Raw genomic sequence first — 18,973 nt, forward strand, 5'->3', positions numbered from 1 at the left:
ATAAATATTTCTTAAAATTCTCTATTCACTTACAGTAGTAAGGAATTTTCAATTTAAGACCATGATTTGTGAATCCATAAAATCTTTTTTTAAAAACAAAGCAGAAAATTTGTTATTTATAAGCCCTGAAAGTATATCGTAAAGAATAATATTCTTACCTGATACTTTTGACTGTTGGCTTGCATAACTAGAAGTCCTAGAATGTCCACATGCTCCAAGTTCATCTGGGGCTGAGATGCTCTTGTTTGTAAAATCTATTGGAAAAAAAAAGTCAGATTGAATAGCACTGCTGTTGGATTATTTAATCAGTAATTTGCTGAATTGATCTGTAATATTATACCTTTGCATTATATATGAGGAATTAGTGTGCAGATAACATTAGGAAATAATGGTAAGTAGCTATGTTAACTCACTTACTTCTCTAATAATTATCTGTCTTGCTACAAGGAAACTTGATTCCTACATTAAAAATCCTGTATTCTGTCTTTGTTTAGCTTTCATCATTTAAAAATTTATATTGAAAAATATCCATCACATCTGTTATCGCTACAGGGGACTAAAAACAACTGTAATTTGTAATCCATTAATGATGGATATTAGTAAATGATGTTGGTCACCTACGTATATATCTTCACATTCTTTTTTTAAAAAGGCATTCCAACACTTGAATAAATGCTGGTAACTAAGAAATGAGCTACACATTGTAGAAGAGCAATAAGAAAAATTGTTTGAAGATTAAACAAATTTGAAATGTAAAATACTACATGTTAGACCATTTCTCCATATTTAAAACAATCTGTAAATAATTAATAATGGAAGAAGGCATTCTTCAAAATAACATCCTAGCTTTCTTTAGTAATTTTTCACAAACCAGATAATCCTAAAATTCTATGCATCTTTTATGCTATGTACATTGAAATACCATAGGTGTCTGTCACAGGGCAAGGATAGGAAACTTGCATCATACATCATGGCATATAAATGTTGGGTGATTTCCACAATGATGTTATATATTATACTGTTGCTTATTCTAGATACCTACAGACAATACTTTATCTAAATAGACATATCATCCCTCATGCATGTTTCTTAGATACACCTGATTTGTTGATTTGTCATAGAGAAATTCAATTATTTGGAAAAAAAACTATGATGAAGTACAATCCATCGTCTTAAGAAGCCTAATACTAAGTAATTGAATCATTATTGATTTTCCTGTGGCTGATCGCCTTCCAGTTTCCTACCTGATACAGTCAAATGTGACCCTTTAGTATTCTCTGCACCTTTTCTGTCTTCATGCAGGGATTCTGATTCTCCAGCAATTGGTATAGACATTGCTGTAGATGGAGGGCTGCAATCAAAAAGGTTTGAGGTTGAAGGTTGTTGTGTGTGTGCTTATGTATGCATATACACTCACTCATACACATATACTTAAGGGCACAGGCTTTATGCTACAGTTCAGCAATAATTTTCAACTCTCCAGATATTTAATCTCTTACTCAGGACTTGGCTTGACTCAGCAGAAAAGTTGGCTAGATAATAGTGTAAACAAAAATGAAAATTTACACAATTGATCGCCCATTCTGGAGCAAAGAATTTAGAGCTTTTATATATTTGTGCTGCAGAGTGAAACTGCTTTTCCCCTCCTGTTTTTAAAATTAATGGCTACTTGGTAATTTCATTGATAGTCTTGGGTAGCTGACAATTGTTTATATAATAGTTCCTCGTAGTCTGAGGACTGCTGGCTCACCATCTTCAACCATTAGAAAGGGAAACATGTAAGCATTCTAACACTACTGCAGAGAAGAAGGATAATTTGTAAATACTAATTCTGGGCGATGCTAGGACTGAGGAAAAACAATTGGGAAAAATTATAAAATATTAGGACTTGCAGATTGAAGATGGATGCTTATGAGAAAAGAAATCTATTATTATACCAATCATGATTTGAGCCCTAGAATGATACCTAAAGAACTTTCTCAGTAGCTGGAAATATTAAATTTATCAAAACAGGACACCACGATTTTACAAAAAAAAACCCAAACCCTCCACTCTGCTTGGAACTGCCTATATTCTTTTAATTCTTAATAATTCTTAAGTCCTTGGTTAGGATTTGAATTATTAAGTTTCCACCAGTCTTAGACTATAGATTATCCACACATAATTATAACAACTCCTCTGTCAACAAGTCAGCATCTGTCAAGAAGTGGGCAAGGGACTCAGGAGCTGTGGCTGGGCAAGCAGAGCCCAGTCCTGGAAGCTTACTGGAAGAACAACTACCACAGATAAGACAAAAAAAAATGTGCTGGAAAACCATACCATTATGGCCTGCTAATATGAATCAGAACCAACAGTGCAGGGCTAGTTAAAGCAAATATTTCAACATAGGAAAATAATTTATCCAGACTCAAACACCACTGAATAACAACTAGCAGATCAAAGGAGGTTCATTACCAGCAATAAAATATTCAGGGAAACAGAACTGGAAGAGATTCGGAAAAATTGTGAATATGAAAGACTCAAAACCAACTGTAGAAGAAACTCAAATAATAGCAACTGGGAATATAAAGGAAGTGAGCTGGGTGAACTAGAGATAACTTAGAAATAATAACAACGGAACCAGTACAGGCTAGCACTGAAGCGACTTATGAACTGACTCCCTGACAAGAAGAATTAAAAGAGAAAATCATGGCAGATGTAGAATTACCAGCAGAAGGACAGAGACTGCCAGCACTGAAATTAGTGCCCCCAAAAGATCTGAACCTATAATGAAAGACGTGAATAAGTTGCTTGCAAGGATTAAAATAACATCTATCGAACAGATGCTTAAAGGTCAGAGAAAGAAACTTAGGAAGAACCAGCCCTAATTGATCAGGCGATAGAAATAAACAATGGGAAATTGGTACTTGCAGATTTGCAAGTTTCTGTTACTATAGCCTTACAATAAAGTAAAATTGGCTCATCTGATCATGTTTCCTTCCTGGCTTATCAAGGAGGGCTGTCAAAAACACATTGAACCACTCCAGTGAGCAATGAACAAGCATACCATCTCCTTCTCCCAGAGTCCTGATGGGGTATGACACTTTAGCTTGTAGACTTTATGGCTTTGTCTACAATTTTTGCAAGCCAATCCTATTTTATTTCTGTTTTTTTTTTCACTTAGAAGGGAAAGCTGATATTAGTCCATCTAGCGTTTATGATTGGTTGAAATACCATCTGGAGCAAGCCGTCCTCAATTTTTCTACCATTATTTGACAGGCAAGGTTCTTTTTTTTTTAAGCCTTGGAGCAAAGATCCACTGTTGTTTTGAAGAACACAAATCTTCCTGGCACGCAACTGCCAGATAAAGCTGAAATTTCTACTCTCCAAGCCCTCCTGCATGCTACACCCAAATCCAGCTCCACTGAAAAAAAATTGGAGCTATGTTAATAAGGATAAACATGAAATTCCAAAATGTAATGTATATCAAGTATCTAATGCAGTCTAAGTTATTTTTTTTTTTACTATTATGAAGAAATGAAGATGCCCTACCCTGCTGGAAAATAACAGTTGGGTTTATTATACTACATCTGAATGACACATCAAAGTAACACTAAATAATCAGAAAGACTCAAAATAATGTTTCAGAAGAAAATACAAGTAGCACTCAATACAAATGATATTTATAGATGACTCAGATTAAATGCAGAACCAAACAAGCCTGACTACTATTGTTGTTTACTGTGATTCTGGGCAAGAAAGAAAAAAAAATGCTATTATGGCATTTCAAACACTAACAAGCTTGTATCAATTATTTCAGGTACTCATAACATTCTTATCTGAATTTTACACTGTTATTTAAATCTATGCAGTTTAAAACAATTAACTGCAAATTAAGAATGTATGCTGTTTTATAGTTCTGCACATTTCTTTTTGCGCTGCCTACAAGTAAATTATAACATGGCTAATGGAAAAGAAAATCTTCCCAGCTGCACTGCTACAATTAGATCACTCATTGAGCTACAGTACATGACTCATTGCAAAAGACCTTGTTAGTCTAGAAGTTCATCCCAATCGTATTTTTTTTCCTTCCTGGTACAATGTATGTATACAACTTTCTGGAATAGCACATATCCAAAAGGTTCTTATGGATGAGAAGTCAAACCACAAAAACCACTATCTCTAATATCCAACATACAGTAGGTCATTGCAAGGCACACATCTGTATTACTAATTGAATATGTTATTGTTAATAAAGTTAAAATACACAATCCTAGGAAATACAGACAAGGTTGTGACTAAGAGGAAAGGATCCTTCAACGTTGTTCCTTAACTTCAGACAAGAATATTGTTGATACGATAAAAGCCCACATGCAATTTATGCAGACTAACATAAGCCAATTGTCATAGTTTTTGAGACAGACTGAATAGCAGCACATAACTAGCATTTCACACAATCATTCCCCAGCATCTAGTAGACAAACTGGGCCCTTTATGCTTAAACACTCCTTTGTGCAACTGGATTCTTGATTTTCTTACAAACAGGCCCCAGTATGTGCGAGCTGGAACAAATATTTCTAACACCTTTTTCTTGAGCACAGGTTCTCCTCAGGGCTGCATCCTAAGTCTGCTGTTGTTCACCCTGTTGACTCATGACTATTGTGCTAGGTTTGCCACCAACCATATTGTGAAGTTTGCGGATGATACAACAGTAGTCGGCCTTATTCAAGATGACAATGAGGGTGCTTACAGCAAGGAGGTTGAGAGTTTGGTGAACTGGTGTAGGGGGAACAGCCTAGTTTTAAACATTGGAAAAACTAAAGATCATTGTCGATTTCAGAAAAGGCAAGCACAGCCACACTCCTCTATGCATTAATGATTCACCAGTTGAGATGGTTACCAGCATGAAATTCCTGGGTGTGCAGTTAATAAGTAGGCTGGCTTGGTCGCTCAACAGTGAGACCCTGGTGAAGCAGGCACAGCAGCGCCTACCATTTTCTGCGTCGCATGAGAAAAGCACATCTTCCTTCCCCTGTTCTTATCACTTTCTACAGAGAGACAATCGAGAACATCCTGTCATACAGCATCACAGTCTGGTTTGGAAGCATCACTGCTTCAGACAGGAATGCGGTGCAGAGAATGGTGAGGATGGCTGAAAAGATTATTGGAAGTTCCCTCCCTTCCATCCAGGACATAGCATAGAAGCATTGCTTGAGCAGGGTCCGCAAGATTGTCTGGGACGCTACATATCCTCTTCATGACCTGTTTTCCTTGTTACCTGTGAAGAAGCTCCGTGGCATCCGAAGCAGAACATCCAGATTCAATCACAGTTTTGTTCCATACAGTATTAACTTTGTGAAGCCTTGTGAAGCAGGAAGCTTCCTCCTGCCGTTATATATTTAAGATGGACAGTGATTAATATTTATATGTTACTTATATGTAAGGGTGTAGGTCTATACATATGTTGTATATAGTATGTTTAAATGTGTGTTATGTATGTGTACACTTTGAGAGCAAGCGCCTAAATTTCACTTTTAACGTGTGCCATTGTGCCCACGGTGAAAAATGACAATAAAGGTTATCTATCTATCTATACCAGTGATGGCGAACCTTTTAGAGATAGAGTGCCCAAACTGCAACCCAAAACCCACTTATGTCGGGTGCCGGGTGGGTGTGGCCCATTGGGTGGGCATGGCCCATTGGGTGGGCGTGGCTGCAGTGGTAACGGCAGACTGGGTGGGACTAAAAAGTTCAATTAATCTATTCCAACTTTGCGAGATTTTTTTTTTTTCCCCGTGAGAAGTTGAAATTGATTGATTGATTGAACCTTTTTTTTTTTTGCACACGGCGGTGGAAGCCTAAAGCGAAAAGGATTTTAAAAAACCCAGCTGAAGCCCTAGGACTGGGGCGACGGCGCACGTGCCCACAGAGAGGGCTCTGCGTGCCACTTGTGGCACGCTTGCCATAGGTTCGCCACCACGGATTTATACTTATATTTTAGTCTGCCCATCACTACAGAAGACAGGAACTGAAGGGCCAGAGAGACTCATTTCCTTTGGATTAGACTCACATAATTTAAGACAAACATTTGCAATTTTAGCACTAAATTATTCTCTTAATACAGATCTGATACGCTGGATAGATGAGAAATTCATCTAACTAACCAGCAATAACATAAATATCTCCTTGTTCTATGACATACAACCACTCAAATAGTATGTCAAAATTACAGATTTTTCCAAGATCAAGGTGGTACTGTGGTATCGAGAGATATACTGAGCTTGAGGATGCACTCCAAAAAGTCATAGTGCAGAAACAAACAACAAGGTTTCACTTCATTTGCTTATATGCCTTAGTTAATACGCTTACCTTGCAGTGTACATAATGCCTACCGATAAGGAAGAATAGGGTTAGGGTTAATCTAACTGCCTTGGGTGACTGAAATGTGGCTTTAAGCAGAATCTAGTTTTAATAGAATGACAACAGAGAGTGCAAATGAAGATTGCTGCAATTGCACAGCAAGTCCCCTGCTCATGTAGGATAGTATGGAATTAGATTACTAAAACTAGTATTTTATATTTTTAAACATTTTAGATAGGTAGCAAGATACGTATGCGGGCACACCGATTCATAAATATTGAAAACTAGTATGGTGTAGAGGTGAATGAGCTGGTTTGGGGCCTAGAAGCAGGGAGAACCAGCTTATACTCCTCCCTTAGGCTTGGAAGGGAGTTAGGTCAGGGGTAGGCAACCTGGGCTCTTTTATGACTTGTGGACTTCAACTCCCAGAATTCCTCAGCCAGCAAAGCCTACCCCTGACTTAGGTGATCCTGGGCCACTCAATCCTTCTCAACTGTAATCAGCACCAGTTCAGCAAACAGCCAGTTAGAAAGTAAAACTCCACATTGCATCATGTGTTGATAGAGTCGCTATAAAGACTATAGCAAAAGCAGTGCGTAACACGCAGACTCTGCAACCAAGTGGGACAAACACCAAGAACAATATGTATGTAAATTTAAACTTACGTTTTAAAGCAAGGGTCTCCAGACATTAGCTGCATGCTGATTAAAATCTATAAATCAGTAAGAATGACATTTTTTAAAAAATGAAATCAAACTGCAATTCCAAAAACATGGAAAGAAAAAGTGAATTATATTCTATCAAGCGAACTATCAAACTACCAAAAATGGATTATAGCTACAGCATATAGATTAGAACCTCTTATGAAAATCAATTACAAAGGCCTAATTGAATACCAATTTCAAAACCAAATTCATTAACAAAGATTGTTATCAAAACCACCTCAGATGAAAAAAACAAATTGTATAACTTCACTAAGGATTTTACTTCTTCTGTGTTCATTATACCACCAGACATAACTAATGACAAAATAAAAAAATGTATACAGGCAAACTAGAGTGCTATTTATACAATATCCCTAAAACAACCATAATAATTTAAGAACTTTCTTCTGATGGGTTTTCATTTGTTTATAATTTTTCATCAGATATCCTATTAAAACAAACTAATTCCTTTAGGTCTCATTTATTGTACTGTGATCATGAATGGGGATGGAGGGAGAAGAGGAAGAGGAAATATGAAATAATGGATGGTTACTGTACTTTGTTTTCCTATTAGCAATTAGCAAAAAGCTACTTCTAAAAAACAAAATGGAATGGAAAAAAAATCTCCACATCATTACTTTGAGAATTGAATTGTCCTGCCTTGTGTTTTTGGTATCATAACCTTCCAGTAAGCAGCGGCGAGTCGTATTTCCCGATCCAGCAAACTCTGCCAGGTTAAGATCCGCAAAACCCAACTATTGACAAAAGAATGAAGTTAGTAATCACAGAACAAAAAAAGAAATAAACAAATTTAGGCTTTGTAGTATGCCTTATCTTTGTGCTACATAACGATGTTTTATAATGCCTGATATCATTCAAAACAATAAGAATATACTGCAATATATTCTACACACAGATATGAAAAGGAAACAAAAAGAGGCATTGGATTACACAGTGTTATCTTTTTACCTTTGCATAAGTCTTCCCTCCTTTTAATTCCTGCAACAAATAAATAGTTGTAGTCAAAAAAACCCAAATCAAATGAAGTTATATGGATTCTTTATAAGGAAGCATAGCAAACAACTTCATACAATTAGTAGTACTCTTTGTAAAATTTGGATGTTACGATTGTTATCAAAGGGAGCTGCTAATGTTTATTCTTCTAGGTCTGGATGAGGCAGAATAAAAATAAGGAAAAGAAACAGTAGACTACCAGCTCTTTATCTTTTCCTTATTTATTTTGAGTCTGAATCTCAAGGACCTATAGAATCTGCAATGTTTAAATGCAGTATTGGAAGCTACCTCTGCCCACAGCAGAAGTTCGATCCTGACCAGTTTGAGGTTGATTTAGCCTTCCATCCTTCTGAGGTTGGTAAAATGAGGACCCAGATTAAGGCAATAAACTGACTGTAAACCGCTTAGAAAGTGCTGAAAAGCATTATGAAGCGATATATAAGACTACATGCTATTGTTATTGCTATCTTAAAGAATGTTTCCACTTTTGAGATAATAAAGAAAATAATATGGATGTGTGTGTGTGTGTGTGTGTGTGTGTGTATAATCACAAATCTAGATCTAGCTGCACTATCTTAATCCAACCTTCTTCAATTTAGGGTCTTCTACATATGCTGGATTTCAAGAATATTGGGCCAGCATACATAGTCTATACTATACACTAGTCTAGTATGTGTATGTAAAACATCTTTTTATAAATCAGTAAGAGATTAGAAAATAGCTAGAGCAGAATATGCTCAGGAAAATCTAATTTGAAATAACAAAATGAATAAATATATAAACTTATAACTTAAATGGGAACAGATACTAAAACAATGTATAATTTACAGAGACACAACTACAATGCAAATGTAAGTATGACACCCATTTATACCTTTCGTACAGAGACTCTGCAGATGCAGGGATCCAGAATCCCTGTAGTGGCACTTGCACTTATTTTACATATAAATGAAAACCTTTTCTTCCAATGAACACAGTTTGCTTGCACCACTTCTCTGTAAATAGAAAAAAAATACAAGATAATTAGACACTGATAACACAAGATTTAATTGTTATTTTCAGAAAATAAATCCTACACATCTTAAGACATCATAGGTCAATTTCCTCCTACGTGATTAGTATCTTCATTTCAATGTTAATAGCCGTGTGGGATTATTTACTGCTGGTAAAATGTATTCAATACTGCTTTTTAAATATTTTTACTATTTTTATTATTAAACCAGAGATTAGGATGATGCATGCAGTATTTGCAGAAATATGTGTAAATAGGTAAGATTGGTTCTGCCTTCATATGGAAAGATAATTTACTTACTACAAGGAAATTAATCATGGAGTCACACTTCCTACTTTCCTTGTACGTAATAATTTATGAGCCTGATTTTCAGCAAATATGACTTTGGGACTATATCTAAATGGAAATTAATGCACTTTCTAGTACTGCATTTGGTATATATAGTATCTAAGATGCGTTGATATTAAAAAGTAAAGACAAAGAATAAATTGGACGGCTTAGATGAGAGGAAAGGATTGCCAGAACAAACAATTTCTTTCATCAATCTGCAATCTTATTTTAACACAGAGCATTGTTGACCTTTAACTACATAACTTTAAATTAGATAAAACAGGTAACAATATTGAAAGTTGAAATTGTATACCTCTGGCATTTGCCTCTGCACAAAATACAGTTGCCAATACATTAACTTTGACTTTTTCAAATGCTCTTAATGTACATTAAAGTTAAACCAAACATGTCTGTGTGCGATCTCTTGATATTTTTAAAAAAAATATTTTACTAAATGCAGGAATCCGACTGCAGAGATGGGATGAGGTGCTTAATTTCTTCCCATGTGATTTTTCTGATCAGAATTGACCATCCTATCTGGTTTTTTCAACATGCCATCCATTCATTACAGGTAGTCCTTGCCTTACGACCACAATTAAGCCCAATATTTCTGTTGCTAAGTGAGACAGTCGTTAAGTGAGTTTTGCCCCATTTTACAATCTTTCTTGCCATAGTTGTTAAGTGAATCACTGCAGTTGTTAAGTTAATAACACAATTGTTAAGCTTTCCCACACTGACTTTGCTTGCAGATGGTCACAAATGGTTTATCACATTACCCAGGGATACTGCAATGGTCATAAATATAATATGAGTCAGTTGCCAAACTTCTGAATTTTGATCACGACCACAGGGATGATGCAATGGTCATAAGTGTGAAAAATGGTCATAAGTCACTTTTTTCAGTGCCATCGTAACTTTGAACAGTCTCTAGTAAGCCGAGGACTACCTATATTTCACTGTGATGAATAGTTACCATTCAGTTCACGTGCAAATGTTTTTAAAATGAGAAGTAGGAAAATATTCTACTGGAGAATGCACTGCATTTCAAATAACTAAAAGTGCCAAGCATTATTCTGAGCAATATTATCACATACTTCCATCCAATTTGCCTAAAATTTGATGGATGTGGAATAAGAAATATTATTTACAATATTAAGAAAGCCGCTCAGAATTTTATACAAGCATAAAACATTCAGAGCATCCTTTCCATTTCTGTAATGGAGGGGAGAGTTGTTAATTAGGTTCTGAATACCCAGATTATGAATAATTTATTCCATCTTGAATTTCCTGGTGACCGCTCAAGTGCATTAATTTGTGTAGAGAATACATCCACTCACAGACCAAAACCTTTTTACTGAGAGAGAATAAAATAACATCTGTGGATATCCAACTGAGATTTTTAAAATAGCAACAACAACAACAACAACAATAGCACCCCTCTACCTGGCTTTTGGCAGCCAGTTATTAACAATCTGATGTAATGTGGTTCCTGAGATGTAAATTATAGCAAGCCACAGTTTCTGCAGTAACAAATGTGACAATCAATACTGAGATCAAGGAAAAAAGCTTTCATAGCACAAATAATGCTTTGGTAAATCAGGAAACAGTGCAGTGGAAAAACTAACTTGATTCCACTTAACAAAATAATGACCACAATTTAACTTCAGTTTTATTTTTATTTTATTTTTTAGAGGAGAAAAAAGTACAGAGAACACATTAACCGAGGAACAAGCTAGATTTAGAAGCAGCTGCTCTATTTTTGACTGTGCTCTTATTCAACATCTGATAGAAAAATACACTTCCAAATCATGTGTGAAGCTATATACAGCCTTTATAGATTTCTCTCTCAAACACAAAGTGGCTATTGTGAAGATTTTACTTTTGATTAGCCCATTGCTGTAGGCCAGCTATTCTCATGGTTTTAAGTGGCTTACAATATTATTTTTATCTGTGTATTTTGCTAGAATACACTTAACAACTTCCTTGCTTATCAATGGAAATTTTGGTCCCAATTTTGGTCATTAAGTCAAGCACTCTCTGTATTTAAAAACCCAACTGTCTTTTTATGCATGCATATGTAAAATATACATGTATAAAATACCACTGGGATTTAATGGGCACCACTTCTCGCATTAGTCTGTTAAATCATGGACTTACTGTACTATATATTAATTATGAATTGTAAAATAACTAGGGCATCACATTTCCCCCCACAAATATATCCCCAAAGTTCATATGTATCTATCCATTAAAATGTAATGTACAAGCAAAAACATCAGAGACAAGATTTAATGACTGCAAAAAACTTTGAAAGAATACTCACTACATTTAGGGGGGAAAAGAATCCACTCTCATATTTAGGCTAATTGAAAACATATTTTGAGTACAAACTTCACTTTTTGAGCATTCATTCATATTTAAAAGTATTATATAAGTTGTTTTACATTTAGTATATTCTAAAACTGTCCAATAAATCTGTTTTTACATTCATATTGATTGGTTACCCTAGCAATGAACTATAATGACAGTGTAGTGGCAACTGCGCTAAAGAACACGTTGATGAAAACATTCCACTGTGAGTCAACTTCCTTTGTACTAGAAATGCAATGTTTAATTCAGCACACACATCAGATAAACAGATTCCAATTTACAGATGTTGTTGCAGTTTCACAATCATTCTTCAAATTCATTTGTTGAGGGTTTTTCATCCTCCATGAGTTATTTATTGGGAAGAAGAAAAATGAGTCATCAGAATGAACTGGAACTTCCAAAGATGCCCAAAACTCAGCATGTGTTTTTGCTTCTTATTTCTAGCAGCAACTTTTTAAGGAGGATACACATAGCCTGCACAGCTACCCTCCACAACACAATCCAGAAAAAAGGTGTTATGCATGACTGCCTACAATCTGAAACCCATTTTTCCCTTTGAATCTGAAATGCTGCACAGACCTACTAGAACAGGGGTGTCAAACTCCCGGCCCGTGGGCCGGATGCGTCATGGCGAAACTGCACCCACCCCATTGCCAGCAATGGAAAAAAAGTCACGATACATCGCGACACGTCACGTGACATTGCGAGTTTGACACTCCTGTATTACAACTAGATATATACACATAGGTCCTAACTTATCAACCACAGTTGGGTCTGGCAACTCCATTGTTAAGCAAAGCGGGCATTAACTGAGACATCACATGATTGTGACTTGCTAGCTTCTCCAATGACTCTACTTGTTGGAAGCTGGCTATGAAGTATGCAACTGGTGATCATGTGACCATGGGATGCTATTATGACTGCAAAGGTCTGCTGGTTGCAAAATGCACAAATCTGTATTGTATGACAGCAGAGATGCTGCAACAGTTGTTAAATATGAGAATTGGTCATAAAGTTATTTTTCAGCACATTTGTAACTTCAAATGGTCACTAAATAGGGCAGTCACTAAGGACGATGACCTACAGTCTAGAGCAGAGGAGATTTATTAAGCTTCTGGTGGACAACTATATTCAATTAGTGAGTTGAATCTGACTTGAAATAACCATTCTTGTTTATTTTCAGTAGGCATTTGTCTATGACAAAGGGAAATCTACATTAGAATGTGTTTACACTATTTAATTTTTTTCAGTATTTATGCTGACTACTTGAAGCTTCATATTTAATGTTACAAATAGTATCACTTTCTACACTTTGGTTTGCTATCTCATTAAGGTAATTAGATGAGTCACCTTTTTACTGTTAGTTCACAGAGAAGAATTGGCATACTGTTTCTACTACCTTTATTTTATTTTTAGCCTTTTTAAAAATATTGCCGGTTAATGCAATGCCTGTTTTCAATGCAGATTCTGTGGTTGTGACTAGGAATATTTGATGAAAGGATGAGAATAAATATATGAAGCCTACTGTAAGCTGGAAATACACATCATCTATTTCCCTTAAACAAATGAATGCAATGGGTTTAAGACCAGGGGTGTCAAACTGCCGGCCCACGGTCCAGATGCATCATAACGAAACCAACAATGGCAAAAAAGTCACGATACGTCGCAACACATCACGTGACGTTGCGAGTCTGACACCCCTGATTTAGACCATTCTATGTCAACAGTCCATTCCGTGGCCAGCTGGATGCCTGTGGAATACGCTTGAGCTACGGTACATATGATTGCAATAATAGTCTCCTGCTTGCGTTCCCTGTAAGGCTGAAAATTTATTTTTTTAAATAAGTTTTATTAAAGATTATTTTGTATTGATCAGACTAATATAACTACATAATCATGGCTTCTGCTCAATAAACAGGTGTCAGGCAGGGCTAGGAGGGCCTTTGCATGGCTTTGTCTTGTGCTCCAGGTTTGGCAGATCCTACTTACAAGCACTTATGCCCTGGTCACCTCCAGACTGGACTACTGCAATGCATTCCACATGGGGCTGCTCTTAGAAGAGCATTCAGAAGCTTTAGCTGGGACAAGAATACAGTGGGGCATGGGCAAGTTATGTATAATCCTAAAGTAATCATTGTAACAACTCTGCTCTCAGAGGTGCATTGTTGCCGGTTTGCTTCCAGGTCCAATTCAATTTATCTTTTAAAATCTTTCACAGTATGGGACTAGGACATCTGAGGGACAGCCTCTTCCCATCTGCATCAATCTGCCCCATTAGATCTGGTAGAGTAGGTGTGTTATCATTTAGTGGGTCCCAGGATACATATTGTACCTAATGTAATATTCTTCTCCCCAGAATAGATCAGTTCCATTTCTTTTGGTATTACCAAAAGTTCTCAGGACCGGGTTATGTTGTCAAGTCCTGGGGCTCCCAGATAACCAGAGACTTTCTCAGATGGCTCCACTGTTGAGGTGGCCAATTTTATCCATTCTCTCCTATGGTTTTATGATATTTATATGAATTTGTTATATGTTGTTTTTATATGTTGTTTTTTATCTGATTGTTTTGCACCACCCAGAGTTGCCTTCAGTCCCTCACCCCACTCTCTATAAGCCCATCTATAAAACCTCATCTCTCCATGTTAATTAGTAAAAGTCCAATAAGGATTAGTAGAAATAATAACTTAAACATTACAAACATGTTGTCTACTATACCCAATAAATAATTTCCCCTTTTCTCCAAATAATCACTGTCCTCCCCCCCAAAACCCCACAATTAAATATTACCAGAAATAGAATCCATTATTTTAACCTTGATTAAATTGACTTTGTATTCTTTCTTTTTCCCAACAATCTAAGTTTCTCAAAGAAAACACTAATGGCTGCTTTCTCGCATTCTCTTTGTCTCTTCTCTTAAAGGTCTTGTTATCTTTGTCTGGCCCCTTTTATAATTCCAGTGTGGTAACTCCAGCAAATCCATTATAATAAAATCATCCACATTGCTCTTCGGATTTATTATTTGTGTATCTTTCTAAATTTTAAAATCTTCATCGAATTTAATTTGTAAATCCATTATTACCATCACTTTCTCATAGGTTATAATTTTTATATCTGCCTGTAAGTCAGTTGCAGCTTTATTCAATGGGCCTTGTCCCTCTTCAAGAACACCTTCTGATTTTACTGTAGAGTTAAATAATTCCAAAACTTCCCGTAAACATTTCTTTTAAGGTGGCTATCTGGTGTCTTCTAGGTTCCAACCTTCAAAGTCACCTTACTTTGAAGGTTTCAAAGAATAAACAACAGGATTTTTCTACAAGAAAGTATCCTTTCAATCAACTCCAAAGTCTTAAATCAAATTCATTTGGGCTCTTAATCAATTTAAAACTTTCTAAAATCAATAATCACCCTTTTGTTGTGTACTCTGAAAAAAAGTCTTACAAAATTTTAAAGTTGTAATTTTCTTACTTAATGGATCTTTAACAAGCAGTAAAAGGAGGGAAAAAAGTAAACTTCAAAGTGATTCAAAAGATAAGCTTTGGTTTAACGTTAAGTCCATAAAAGGCTATATTAATGTCAATGAGCTTGGTGGAATCTACGCTGTTTGCAACCGACCACAAAAGGGTTAGCTTCTGCCGTCTACTCACAACACAAAAAGGCAGTTGTCCAGAGTATGTATGGGTGATATCAAGATTTCTTCTTGCTCTGGAAAATTTTTTGGCAGTCTGGATCCAGCATCTGTTTTTAATTGAAATATACTGTTTCGAAAAGGCTAGCTTGCAGTAACGCTGTGAATCTACAGTTGATGCAAGGCTGATGTAACATTTATCAAGATAAAAATCTGAGGCATGATGTAGCTGAGAAAGACTCCCATTGATTGAGAGTGATTGATTTATCAAATTTGGAGACTGTCCATCTCCCTCACAGAGTGAGTTGATATTGATTAAGAGATAAGCATATAACTAAATCTGTGGTTTGTCTGGAATATAATAACAACTATTTTTTTTAAAAAAAAACAATATTTAGAGTGATAAACTAAATCATCTCTATTCTAGAAACCTATTTATCAGAATCTGTAAAACAACAACATTTCATGGCATTTTAAGAGACTAGCGATACATTTGTGACATTGTGAGGACTAGAGCTAAAAGCGTGAGATATTTAAAATGGCTATCATAACAGTTTAAATTAAATTAACAATAAATATTAAAATATCAAGATTTGAATCTAAGCCTTCAACCAATTGGGAGACTTACAATTAAACATGAAAACCTTCTGGACCTACTACTTCTTTTTGTTATTTCTCTAACTGAGTAAGTAATGAAAAGGGGAAAGAAAAGGGAATGTAAAATTGCTTTCATTTTTGGAAACAAATCTGACTGAGATTAGCAAAATAAATAAATAAAATTAACAGTTGAGGAATTGAATTAGAACCATTCAGAGAAAAGGGCCCAACAAAGCTTCTTAGCCAAATACTATCCACAATTAGAATTGGTACTGAACTATATAAAATGTAAAACAAAATATAAATATTGGGACAAACATTTATTAGTAATGGTACCAGTGTTGCTACGTAAAGAAAAGCCATGTTAACATAAGTTAACCCTTAAATTCTAGGCTATACTAGTTAAATATATCAATGTAATATATTAGATTGGATAGTCACTTTCTATAGTTGGAAACAGTTCCAATTTCCATTGATTTTATCAGATTTTATCTTTAATTTATAAAAGCCTTTCTATGCATTATACAAGAATATATCAATATGCAAGAGTCTTACTGGATCAGGCCAACAGCCCATAGAGTCCATCAACTTGTGGCCAACCAACTCCATCAGGAAGGTTGCAAGTTTGTATATGTGGGTGACACTCCTCTTCTACTATTGTAGAGGCAGAGAAATGGTCTTGAGGAACAGGACGAAAAGCTACTACCAAGGAGATAATCAGATAAAAGGGGCCTGGGCCAAGAATGTAAGGTAAGTAACCATTTCAGACAAATCCCTCTTTAGTTCACATGAAGATGAAGGGAAGGAAGTGCATTCAAACCTGCAAGATTCTGTTACTAAAGCTTTACAATAAAAATAGTAGTGACTTAGATGACATTGGTTTTATGGTCTGGTCTACTTTGAAGGGCTGATAACTATTGCTATCTAGCAGCTAGTAAGGTATATTGCCTTAAGGCTAGAGGCAGTAAATATCGCCAAGAACCAAGTCAGTGCTGTTCTTCCATGACAACAGAATTACCCTATGCATTTATTAATTCACACCTGGAAGTAATAAATAAGCAATCCAATGACACATTTAGTAACATTTTCTAAAAGCATACTAATATGAATTTTGCCTCCTATATCAGTGGTGGCGAACCTATGGCATGGGTGCCAGAGGCGGCACTCAGAGCCCTCTCTGTGGGCACGCGTGCCGTCGCCCCGGTCCTAGGCTTTCCGCTGGGTTTTATAAAACCTTTTTGTTTTAGGCCTCCACCGCCGTGTGCAAAAAAAAAAAAAAGGTTCAATCAGTCAATTTCAACTTCTCGCAGGAAAAAAAAGTTTTTGCAAAGTTGGAATTGATTGATTGAACTTTTTAATCCCACCCAGTCTGCTGTTACCACTGCAGCCATGCCCACCGAATTGGCCACACCCAGCCAATGGGCCACACCCACCCGGCACTCGACGATGCATAAGTAGGTTTTGGGTTGCAGTTTGGACACTCAGTCTCTAAAAGGTTCGCCATCACTGTCCTATATGAATTCACTCTGGCAAAGTTACATTACATTCTCAGATCTCACAGTATGTTGACTTTTACAAAGGAATTACAATATAAGAATATTGGTTTTCTGTTCAAAATGCTATACAAATATTTAGGGGTTTTTCCCCCTCAGGTGCTTAACCAAGTAAGGAGTTGAATCCAGGTTATTTATTTATACCCAGTAATAAAATGAAAAAAAAACCATAGTAATTGAAAATTCTGTTATGTGACATATGCTATATTTTGCAGACATACGTTACAATTTTCAACTTCTGTGACACTCTCCCTATCAGAAATAACTAATCCTGATTGTAAGGCAAGAGGATCTCTTTACTGATCACAGGACCATTGTTCATACCATTGCAATAAATGTCAATTCAGTTGCATACTATACACCAACAGGGAAATTGCATTTTTAAAGACAGGAATGTCATGCAGTGTGTGCTATTGCTTGGTTTGCCTCATCTCTTCAGTTCCTGTGATGTCGCCATAGGTATGTGATTGTATAAAATATAGCTGTTGTGTCAGTCTAAGGAACTTAGAAGGCAAAGAAGGTAAGGCCACAGCAACATTGGCCAACAACATTTGTATTTTACTCTTTGTTATTTTTCTTTACTAGGGAAGGAAATGGTTATATGTACTGGTACCATTTTTCATTCCACTTCATGACTGCAAAGAAATGATAGTTCTGATATGTATGTCAAGAGACAATTAAAAACTTTCTGTTTGAACTTACTGTGCTGCATTACATATGTCACAGCTACTGGCTAGTAAAATGTAACTCTGGCTCAGGAAACAGGATGTTCATATATTACAACAAGAAAATGCAATGTTGTTGACACCCATGCCCATATTAATGATAATAAATAAAACCCTCTATTTCACAAGCATAAACCAGTGAGCACATACTGCAGTGCCCACATAGTTAGCAACACTTTGCCAAATTAAAAAAAAAACTAAGCAAGATTGGATGGAGATTCCAGGAAATGTCTGAATTGAATGCTAGATTGGGAAGCTGAAAAAAGTATTCAGGAAAAATGAAATGTCAAATCACTTCTCTTTTGTTGCCAATACAAATAGATGGAAGAGTTACTGAAGTTCTTAGGAGTCAAATTCGTAAACAGAGCATGCTATGAGTTCTCTAACACAATTACTCTATTAATTAAAAGTGAAAGGGTGATTTCAGGGACCTTCACCTATAGCAGGGATGTCAAACTGCCGGCTCAGGAGCTGGATGCATCACGCAGAAGCTGCGCCCACCCCAGCTCCGGCAAGGGGGGAAAAGTTGCAATACGTCGCAACATGTCACGTGATGCGGCGAGTCTGATACCCCTGACTTATAGGCACATATTTTGGATATATATTTGTGTTAGTATTAGAAATCATAGAAATCAAATTAGAAACATTAGAAATCGGAACTGTTATTAATTTCAAAAGTCCAAAGCATCATTTGTATGCCACCC

The 18,973-nt window shown here is 36.1% G+C and overlaps 1 protein-coding gene across 1 annotated transcript in view; it reads right to left on the reverse strand.

The window, feature by feature from the left end:
* The window catches only part of FAM102B (family with sequence similarity 102 member B), a gene marked incomplete in the record, with an annotated part of 31,078 nt that overhangs the window by 11,049 nt on the left and 1,056 nt on the right, over positions 1-18,973 (reverse strand). Inside the window, 6 exon segments of the mRNA XM_015824014.1 lie at positions 159-254; positions 1,245-1,351; positions 7,005-7,051; positions 7,682-7,798; positions 8,013-8,042; positions 8,932-9,052. Of these exon segments, the coding sequence (XP_015679500.1) occupies positions 159-254; positions 1,245-1,351; positions 7,005-7,051; positions 7,682-7,798; positions 8,013-8,042; positions 8,932-9,052 (518 nt within the window).

The sequence above is a fragment of the Protobothrops mucrosquamatus genome, unplaced genomic scaffold (assembly GCF_001527695.2).
Source record: "Protobothrops mucrosquamatus isolate PMUCROS unplaced genomic scaffold, P.Mucros_1.0 scaffold_182, whole genome shotgun sequence".
In the NCBI taxonomy this organism is placed as follows: domain Eukaryota; kingdom Metazoa; phylum Chordata; class Lepidosauria; order Squamata; family Viperidae; genus Protobothrops; species Protobothrops mucrosquamatus.